Raw genomic sequence first — 10,801 nt, 5'->3', positions numbered from 1 at the left:
CAAAGACATGCAAGGGCAGAGTCTGATCCTCTCATTTAATTAACTTGTTTATTTGGCCGTCGGGCTTATGGACTTCCCCAGGACAGGGATCAGATCCCAGCTGCAATAGCGACCTACCCAGATTAGGCAAGGATCCTATAACCCACTGTGCAGGGCGGGGATTGAACACGTGTCCTGGCATTACAGAGACATTCCTGATCTGGTTGCACCACAGCTAATCCGGTCGCGCCACAGCGGAACTCTTGATCCTGTCTTTACTTAAAATGTTGATGTTTAGCTCATTATGCATTTTTGCATTAGTTTTGATTCTTTAAAATGTTGTATTAAAATACTATATATCTTTTTTTTTTTTTTTTTTGGCCGCCCCTGGGGCATGTGGAAGTTCCTGGGGCCAAGGATAGAACCGTTGCCAAAGTTTGAGCGACCCATGCTGCTGCAGTGACAACGCCAGATCCTTAACCCGCTCCGCCACAAGAGAACTCCAAAATATTATATATCTTGATTACCGATTTATTTGCGGGCCCTTAAATATTGCATGGAGGTGAGTGCCCCACACTCTTCACCCTTGTTGCGGGCCCAGGGCACATGGATTAACTTCTCTGAACCTCAGTTTCCTCATTGGCAAAAGAGTTTTTTTTTTTTTAAATCAGGTGTTTACCTGGTAAAAAGATTTCTAAAATCTGGGAAGATTCATTGAAAAATGTTTACTTCTGGGCTGGAGGGGTGGGGAGGGGCCTGGAAGGGCGGGGCAGGCTCGCCCAAAGTGGGCGGACCTTTCGAGAAAAGCTCTCAAGGAGGGGCGGGGTCACAGCTCGTCAGCTGACCGGCTTGACCAATGGCGCGGGGTGGCGGGGCCTGGCAGGCTGAGGCGGGGCCGGGCGCCGGCCAGCAGTGCGGACTAGCGGGCCATGGACGAGCCAAGTCTCCTGCGACGCCGTGGGCTCCAGGTGAGGCACCAGCGCGGGCGGGAGGAGGGCGCTGGCGGAGTGAACCCAGCCTTCGTGTCGGGGTGGGGGCTTTGGCTGGCCAGGGGCAACTGAGGCAGAGGGCGGGAAGCGCTCTGGAGGCTCCCGCTCGCATCTCAAAGTGCTTTTCGTATGATGGGAAGAGGGTATGCCTATTTGACATACGGAGAAAGTGAGGCTCCGTTGGAGAAAGGGGCTGAGGGTTTCGCTCTCTCCACCAGCAGCATTTGAGCGCTCACCATATATTCATTGTTGTATTAATCATTTTACTAGTGATATATTAAGACTAATTAATGTTTATTAAAACTTGCCTCCTGCCTTCGCAGCGCCACCGCACCCTGCCTCAGCTCAACCCTTAACACAAGCTGGGGAGATTGGGGCTATCCAGACACCCATTCGTCAGTTAAGGAAACAGGCTCAAGTCTAGGAAAGTCACAAACCTTAGGTGGCCCAGCAGGGATTCAGTCCAGCGCCCTTAATCAGCTCTCTGGCGCACAAACCATTGCCAAGTGGCTGTGTGGCTTGGGAAGGGAGCGGCGTTGGCGGGAGGCCCTCTTGCTTCCTTGAACCTCAGTTTCCCCATTCACTATAAGGGCCTTTTCTGACCTGTAACCTCGGGTTTATGTTTGGGAGGCAGTGCCACCAGGAGATAAGAACATAGGCGTTAGGGCTAGCAGAGGCTGATATTCGAACCCACGTGACCGCGGGCGGCAACTTCTTTGACTTCACTGGGCCTCAGTTTTCCCATCTGTGCAATGGGAAGTTAGACATTCTAGCCATTTCCTTCTGAGGTTTAGACGACACTTAAGAAGCCACCATTTGCAAGCAGAGGGCATCCGGGATTCAACATTTACCCGACAAACATTTATTAAGTGCCTGCTGTATGCCCCCTCCCCTCACTCTGGAGAGGCAGGGCAGGGGAGGAGGGGTTCACCCTCTGGAACTCCCTTCCTGGATCCCCCAGCCTGTTGGGGGAGATGGTCCCCTGAGCAGCAGTGGCACTGTAGAGGATCTGCTGTGATGGGCACACTCAGGCACCCCTGGAGAAGGCACATGAACCAAGGGTTGCTGGGTAGCATTGGGACAGAAGAGGCAGCCACTGGTGGCAGGGCAGGGGATAGGTGTTTGGGGAAATGAAAGAGGCTGAAAAAAGCTAGAACCTAGTAAGGACAGGGGTGAAGCTGATGCGGGAGGGGAAAGGTGGCTTTTGAACCCGGGTTGTAGGACTGCAAACTTCTCCAGAGGTAAAGGGCAGCTGCATGTGTTTGGGTTCAAGGTCAGGGAGAATGAAGGTAGAGCTCCAAGGAAGAGACACACACACACACACACACACACACACACACACACACACACACACCACCAACCAGGACATTCGGCGCAGAAAGGGAGGGCTGGGTGTCAGAGACAGCAGTGGGGGCCTGAGCCTAGAGGAGGAGGTGCAGCAGGACTGGTGAGCAGTCGGGTGTTGTGGGGAAACAGGCCCCGCCTGGAGCCCCAGATAGACTTGAGCCCCGCCTGCAGCCTCTTAAAATAGAGAAACTGCCTTCGGGTAGGCGAATGGGGGTGCAGCTGACGTCAGAAAGTGGGGGCCGTTCCATGGCGAAGAGGCACCCATTCCTTAATGATGAGTCCCATGTTACAAAAGGGGAAACTGAGGCTCAGAATCATAGCCACTGTCTACACAGTTGTCACAGAGTATAGGTGACAGTCAGGATCTGGCTTTCCCTCCAGACCAACTCCACACTGGCAGGCCTCCATCCAGATGAATGAGGGCATTCTGGGCAGAAGGAACAGCATGTGCAAGTGCCCAGAGGTATGCAACCATATGTGTTTATGGGGAAGCCATTTCTTAGCAGCAGTAGAACTGGGAGTGTGAGATGGGACCTCCTGCTTTCAGGGCTTCCAGCGCTGATTTTGAAGAGGTCAGACTTTGTCCCAGGGTGATTGGGAGCTATGGAAGGTGCTGGAGCAGGGGAGGACATGTCAGATCTGAGGGCTTTGGAAGACTCCTCTGGAGCAGGTGGGGCCGAGAAGGGGGCCATAAACCAGGGAGGCACCTAGAGTAAAGGACCACATAAGAGACACAGTGAAAATATTTTAAAAATAACAGTAGAAGTACAAATAACTGCTCACATTAAGGAGCATCTACAAATACTAAGCACTGTATATACATCTAATTCTCCAATAGCCCATACGATTATTAGCCTCATTTTTCAAAGGGGGAAACTGAGGCTGAGAGACAGTAAGTGACAGCCAGAAAGTCGAAGGGTTGGAATTCTAACTGGCCTGGTGCTTGAGGGTGCAAAGATATTGAAGGCCTCTCTTTGGGGCATTAGCCACACCCTTCTTTAACTGGAGCCCCCAGGCGCCACCAGCCCATCAGGTGGCAGCCTGCTGGTCAGAGCCAATAAAATATCCTGGAAGCTGATCTTGTGGAAGATCAAAGAGTCAATTCTTGAAAGCTTGAGGAAACTAGGGAACTGGAGCCAGGTGCTGATTGGCTGGTCCAGACAATAGCTGGGGGTATCCTGGCCAATCTGATTATGGCAATGAAAAGTATACAGTTGGCCGAATACTAGGAGGACATAAACCAGACTTGGCTTGGCCGGCGGGCCACCAGTTTGCATTGGTAAGGGGAAGAGGTAGCAACTGGCTCTTCCTAGTTTGGGTTAAGCTCAGTCTTCCGTGTAGCATTTGTAGATGCCAGTTAATGAAAGCTGTCATTACTACAACTACTGCCACTATTATTTTATCATTATTTTTATCATCTCCCACTTGGACCCTTGCTTCACAAATGACAGAATTTTAAAACTCCAGATCCCCAAACAGCATCCAAAGACAGAGAAGGTGGCCAGTTTGTGTCTGGACTTTGTGTCCACTGCTGCTGGGGAGGCTCCCTGGAAAAGTCCATCTGGCATCCTTATGGCCCAGTTCCAACTATTCTCCTCCTCCAGGAAGCCCTCTGGCTGGTGCCATGTGGCTCCTGCTGACTTCTCTCTTCGCTCCAACTGCCAACATCCCACGAGGCTTGGTGCCCACCAGGCAAAGTCCTACCCCCACCCTACTGTTTCCCGCTAGCCTGCTGGCCCACCTGAAGCCCCCCCTCCAGGAAGTCTTTTGGTTCCCACCTCCCTCCAGCTCCTTCTCTCCCTCTGGGTTCCTGCTAATGCCTCTAGTACGGGGGTGTCCATGCCCTACCCTGTCTCCTCCAGACTGGATTCCTCAGAGCTGAGGCTTCTGGTGAAGAGGCAACATCACCCAGCCCTGTCAAACCTAAAAGAGGATGCCATAAATATTATCTTTAAAGGGCATTTACAGGGGGTCTGACCCACCCCCATCCCCACCCCACCCCCTTGCTAGGCAGGAGCCACTCCCTGTGGAACAGCTGGCAAAGAGGGGGCTGAAGGCGGATAAACAGATGGTGCAGGGAGCGGAGGGTCCGGGGGTGGTGCCGGGAGATTTCCATGTGGGCCCAGCTTTCCACCAAGCCTTTGCAGGGGACTGCTGACCTTCCCTCACCTCTCTGTGCCACTTTATATCTCTTTGTGTTTTGAAAGTAAATTAAAATTTGTGGTTAAATTGGTGGTTATTACCCTCACAGAATCATTCTCTTGGCTCCCATTCATCAAAGCATCCCCCAGCACCAGACCCTGCGCCTGCTACTTGATTCCCTCCAGGGCCCTATGTAACCGAACCATTTTCCAAAAGAGGAAACTGAAGCCCAGAGGGTGAAGTTGTTTGGCGAGGGTCACATAGCCCACATAGGGGGAGCTGGACTCTGAGATTGTCAGGGCTTTAGAAGGAAATGGCTGAGATGGTATGTGTGTGTATATGTGGTACCCCTGAGTTCAGATCCCAGCTCCTCACTGTTTCTCGGGTTCATAGGGGAGGAGGAAGCTGGCATAAGATCTCATAACAATTGGAGGGGGCCAAAAAAGACCATAGTGATGATGGTGGTGGCTTCTGAGTCTATGACTGCTTGCCCTGAATGATAGTGAGTTCTCCTCAAGCAAACCAGGAGACCTCACGGTGGAAGGTCAGCCTCCTCCCATCTCGAAGGGCTCTGACTCGATTTTCTGAGCTCAAGGTAGCTGGGGTCCAGCCTCAGGGCGACACCCCACCCCCGCAGATCTTCCGCTTCCCCTGCCTGGAGACCCTGTCAATCCTTCCCAGCCCTGTCATCCCGCACCCGCAGCTTCCGGCCCCCTCCAATTGGTTGCGGGGGCTGATGACGTCATTGGTTGCCATGACGAACGCCCAGCTCTGGATGTGGGCAGTCCTGAGCCCACCAAGGTAAAAATAGTCGTGTGTCCTCGACGCAACTGCCCCGGCCTGTGTGTGCGTGTGTGTGTGTGTGTGTGTGTGTGTGTGTGTGTGTGTGTGTGTGTGTGTGTGTGTGTGTCGTCCAGAGTCCTGGATTCCCGGGCTATCTCCGTCAAGAGATGCAGGCAGCTGCTGCCCTCTGGGCCTCAGTTTCCCCTGTGAAAAGACCTCTGCATAGTAGCAACTCAGTAAATGTGAGTAAAATTTAGCAAATACTGCAGTAATCTGCGTAGGCCTGTGCTGAGTTCAACAATAACACAAAAACACACAACAATAATGATTTCTGACCATTACGTTTTTTTCCAAGTTATAGATGGGGAAACTAAAGCACAGGCGTACCATTAGTCACTTGCTCAAGGCCCCAGGGCCATGAAGAAACAGATAATAGATCTGAACCCAGATCTGAGTGTCCTCAGATTCTAAACTTGTGCTGCATAGCTTTTGTTGTTGTTGTTGCTTTTTCACGGCCACACCTTGGGCATATGGAGTTCCCAGACTAGGGTTTGGAGCTGCAGTTGCCAGCCTGTACTACAGCCACAGCAACGCCAGATCTGAGCCGCATCTGCAATCTACCACAGCTCATGGCAAGGCCAGATCCTTAACCCACTGAGCGAGGCCAGGGATCAAACCCACATCCTCATGGATGTTCATTGGGTTCTTTACTGCTGAGCCACAATGGGAACTCCATGCTACACAGCCTTTTGAGAATTTAAGAATCCTCAGGGCAAGCCACATTTGAGGATGGACTCTGGGGTCACAGTGGACCCCAAGCACAAGGTTTTCTGCTTTATATGTGGTGAGGACATCCAGGGTTGGTGCAGAGCAGCTTGCTAAGCTCTAAAAGAGTCTTCAGTAGGGAGTCACTGGCGAGTGCCCCCATCCTCCACCAGTGCCCAGGACCCAAACCTACATGGATTCTGCAGAGTGAGTAGGGAGTGGCTTTCAGATCTGGGAGGAGACAGGGGGAGGATGATTCAGGAATCTCTCTTTCCTCAACAGATTATTAGTATTTCCCCACTATTGACATACTTCTTTTTAACATAACTAATTTATTTTAAATAATGAAATTAAAAAAAATCTTTTTAGGGCTGCACCTGAGGCATATGGAAATTGAAGGGGTCAAATTGATGCTGCAGCTGCCAGCCTACACCACAGCCACAGCAACAGCAGAACTGAGCCATGTCTGTGACATACACCATGGCTCATGGCAACACCAGATCCTTAACCCACTGAGTGAGGCCAGGGATCGAACCTGCATCCTCATGGATATTGGTTGAGTTCTGAACCCACTGAGCCACAATGGGTACTCCTGAAATTATATTATTATTATTTTTTTGTGTATGTCTTTTTGCCATTTCTTGGGCCACTCCCGTGGCATATGGAGGTTCCCAGGCTAGGGGTCCAATTGAAGCTGTAGCTGCCGGCCTACGCCAGAGCCACGGCAACATGGGATCTGAGCCACGTGTGCGACCTACACCCCAGCTCACGGCAATGCCGGATCATTAACCCACTGAGCAAGGCCAGGGCTTGAACCCACAACCTCATGGTTCCTAGTCAGATTCGTTAACCACTGAGCCACGACGGAAACTCCACTCCTGAAGTTATTTTTAATGTAAGCAGAAGAGCTGAGTGGGGTGGTGATTGGGAGTCTGAGAGGGCTTCCTGGAGGAAGGTTTGCTTGAGCTGAGAACTGAGGGATGGGAGGGAGGGAAAGTGGTCCTGGCAGAGGAGAGCTGGTGCAAAGGCCCTGAGGCAGGGCTGAATCCAGTGTGTGGCATGAGTGGAAAAGAAGCAATGTTCAAAACATGGTAAGCGGGGGCCAGCTGGGAGATGAGGTGGATGGAAGGCCAGTGATGATAAGGGCTTGTCTCTTTGGGAATGACCCCTGTTTTCTTCTCATTTCAGAAGGAGCTGAGCCTACCACGCCGGGGACGCGGGTGAGTTCACCTGTGGCCAGTGGGCTGGGTGGGGCCCTGAGGTCCTGAGCACAGATATTTCAGCAGCAGCCCCCAAATTGTGAATTTTTTAAATAATTACTACAAGAGTTCCCACTGTGGCGCAGTGGGATCAGCAACATCTCCGTAGCATCACAATGCAGATTCAATCCCTAGCCCCACACAGTGGGTTTAGGATCCAGCATTGCCACAGCTGCAGCCACCCAGATCTGATACCTGGTCTGGGAACTCCATATGCTGCAGGGTGGCCAAAAGAGGAAAAAAAATTACTACAAAGCTGCTCTCCTTTATCGTGCCCCTGGTGTTTGCAAAGGACTTCATAGGCACCTTACTTGTCCCTGACCGACAGGCTGGGAGATGAGGTACAAACCATGCCAGTTTGGGGAGTTCCTATTGTGGCTCAGCGGAAATGAATCTGACTAGCATCTGTGAGGACGCAGGTTCCGATCCCTGGCCTTGCTCCGTGGGTTAAGGATCCTGTGTTGCTATGAGCTGTGGTGTAGGTTGAAGACCAGCTTGGATCCTGTGTTGCTGTGGCTGTGGTGTAGGCCAGTGGCTACAGCTCCAATTAGACCCCTAGCCTGGGAACCTCCATATGCCATGGATGGGGCCCTAAAAAAAAAAAAGTACCAGTTTGCAAATGAGGAAACTGAGGTACATCACTGGCTCAAAGGCACTCAAGTTGGAAGGGTGGTATCCAGAATCCAGACTATAAAATTCCAACCAAGTATCCTAGAACTAGCTTGCATGCCTCCCATGACAGGAAGTTCACCCTCTTTCAGGGAACGCCAGTAGAAAATTGTGCCCTTCAGGGTCACATTAGTGTTCCTGGAAGTTGGCAGTTTGGGATCTCAACAGTTCAAAGAATATCTGTTCAGTTCTTTTACCAGTTTACAGATGGGGAATCCAAAGCCCAGGAAGGGATGGGGTTTGTCTTATGCTGATGGTCTGGGGGAGTGTTGAGTGCCACCCTCTTTGGGATTGCCTTTGCCTGAGTTAGGGGTGGGAATTCTCTTGCACCTCAGTGAAATCACTCACTCAGCAGACTTTATTTGAGGGCTTGCTGTGTGCTGGGCCCTGTCCCAGGCACAAGGGACAAGGTGACAAGTCAATGCTGGACCCTGCCCATGAAGCTCGTACTCTCTTGGGGAGAGTGATGAAGAGATGTCATACAGGGAGAAATTTAAACAATAGAGACAGGAGTTCCCATTGTGGCTCAGTGTTAATGAATCCCACTAGTATCCATGAGGATGTGGGTTCAATTCTTGGCCTCAGTGGGGTAAGGATCTGGCATTGCTGTGGCTGTGGTGTAGGTCACAGATGTGGCTTGGATCCCACGTTGCTGTAGCTGTGGTGTAGGCCAGTAGCTGCAGCTCCAATTCCACTCCTAGCCTGGGAACTTCCATATGCCATGGGTGAGGCCCTAAAAGACAGTAAACAAACAAACAGAGAGACAGAGGAGGCTGGAGGGTGGCTTTAGCCCTGAGGATGTGGGGTCTCTTAGAGGAGGTGACATTTGAGACTACATCTGGAAGAGGAGGAAGAGGCCAAGGAGAGTCTGGAGGGAACAGCCTTCCAGGCAGAGGAACATGGGCAAAGGTCCCAAGGTACAAACTAGCCTGGCATTGGGAGAACAGCATGGAGACAAGGGTAGCTGGGGTAAAGTGAGCATCGGAGAGCTGGAGGGAGAGGAGAAGGGGGAGGGCCTGAGGGTTGGATGAGAGTTTGAAATCTTATGGTGGGGCTGGGGTCGCAGTAGCCCCCAAGCCCAGATAACCTCCTTGTTGAACTAGGGATAGTATAGCTGGTGGGGTGGGGCCTGAGAGCCCCAGTAGGGGCGGAGCTTGGTCATTGCCTGGAAGGCGGCCACTGTCCCTAGCCTTTGCCCAGGCTGGGGGTGGGGTGGTGGACGGTGGAACAGAACAAACCATTGAGGGCAAAGTCCCGGGCCACAGAGTAGGACCAGGACACAGACACCCTGAAGCGAGTCTGCTCTTTGCTGCACCTGACTGCGTGCAAGCAGGGTTTCATGAGGCGATGGCCAAACACAGACAACCCCAGACCTTCAGGGTTTGAGCTGGGCAGGAGGGAGGGCGAGGCCCAGGGTGCCAGGGCTCGACGTGTAGGCTTCGGCTTCGTGGAGGAGGGCTGGCGAAGCTGAAGTAGGATATGAATGAGGGGGACGACGTTCCTGGCAGAGGGAACCCAGGGAAGCAAAGGCCTGGGGGCGTGGTCGGGGCTTCTGGTTTGCTCCGGGATGCTGACACCCGCCGCTGAGTGGCTGCGGTTCGAGAAAAGGGGCGGTCCGAGAGACCCCGGGGGCGGGGATGGGCCACAGATCCCCAGCCGAGGCCTGGAGGGAGCGGGGCCCGTTGATGGAGCAATAAAATGGGTCCAGAAGGCGGTGACCACCTTTTGGGCGGTACAAGTTAGGGGCTCGAGCCCCGGCACCCCGCCGCTCCCTCTTCAAGCAAACCGACCTTTCCTGCCCAGCTGGGCCTGCGCGCAGGTGCGGGGCTCAGAGCCCCGCCCCGAGGCGGAGAGAGCCCGCCCCCCTGCGCCCCCGGCGGCCCAGCCCCCACTCCGCGTCTGCCGCGCCTGCCGGGCGTGCTGTCCCAGAGTCCACGTCTGTCTGTGCGTCCGATTGCACCAAGATCAGGGCTTGGGGGCCTCGAAGGGGGCGTCAGTACCCGGCTGCGTAGACGTGGCCCCGGCCTCGGCATGAAGTCCCGCAGGGACAAGCTGCACATCCCGGCGCTGACCCTCGAGTGAGTGCTTCTTGGCCCCAGAAGGGGAGAGTTGGGGAGGGAGAGGGGCAAGCTGACAACCACCTTTCTTCTGTGTCACTCTTCAAGTCGCCCCGCCGCCTCCTCCGGGGAGCCCTCTTAGGTCATCAGTCTGGCCCCGCCCTCGCGGCCTGCCCGAGACCCAGTATCCCCAGCCCCGGCCCCTTCTCCCAAAGGAAACTTCAGCCCTGGTTCCATCTCCGGATATGGCCACGCGTAGAGGCCACTGCCAGGTTCACCGTCCCCGGCCTCTTTCTTTGCAGTCTGTCTCCAAGCAGCCAGAGCCCGTCCTTGCTGAGCCCCAGCAGCCCCTGCAGCCCCTGCAGCCCCTCGCTGGGCCTGCACCCCTGGAGGTAAGTGACAGTGCGAGGGGGCGGGGCACGGACATCGCCCTGGCACCCCAGAGACTTGGAAGCTGCCCAGACTCAGCTCCCTCCCCAAGGTACTGCGCGCTGGTGAAATCGCCTTTCTGAGTCTCAGTCTCTCCATAAAATGTCACTGTGATCCACACTAGAGCCTTGATGGGAAAACTCCATATTCAGTCATAGGCTGTAGGTCCCCCTTCTGACAGATGGCTAGGGCGAGACCAGAACTTGAGCTGTTGCCCAAGGACTTCCTTGAGACAGGTGCTGGGTTCCCAGCCTGCTCGGGGCCCTGCTGAATTGGCCTGGCCTCCTGGGCTGTGACCCAGCTCGGCTGGTGGGAAAGTTCCTCTCTCTGAATGTACACACACGAACACACAAACACAAGGCTGAGAGTCCACCATTAGGGC

At 53.7% G+C, this 10,801-nt stretch overlaps 1 protein-coding gene across 19 annotated transcripts in view; it reads left to right on the top strand.

Moving 5' to 3' along the window:
* MAST3 (microtubule associated serine/threonine kinase 3) overlaps positions 857-10,801 on the top strand; it is a 46,473-nt gene continuing 36,528 nt past the window's right edge. For 4 of the 19 annotated variants that reach the window (XM_021083484.1, XM_021083480.1, XM_021083483.1 and 1 more), the window contains exons 1-3: positions 972-2,778; positions 7,194-7,225; positions 10,293-10,382. In XM_021083484.1, the coding sequence (XP_020939143.1) occupies positions 2,728-2,778; positions 7,194-7,225; positions 10,293-10,382 (173 nt within the window). In that variant the 5' untranslated portion in view covers positions 972-2,727. The other 15 variants (XM_021083495.1, XM_021083500.1, XM_021083499.1 and 12 more) reach the window with 7 other exon arrangements.

The sequence above is a fragment of the Sus scrofa genome, chromosome 2 (assembly GCF_000003025.6).
Source record: "Sus scrofa isolate TJ Tabasco breed Duroc chromosome 2, Sscrofa11.1, whole genome shotgun sequence".
Taxonomy (NCBI): domain Eukaryota; kingdom Metazoa; phylum Chordata; class Mammalia; order Artiodactyla; family Suidae; genus Sus; species Sus scrofa.
Note: the sequence above shows the minus strand (reverse complement) of the source record. Positions and strands in the feature narration are given on the sequence as shown.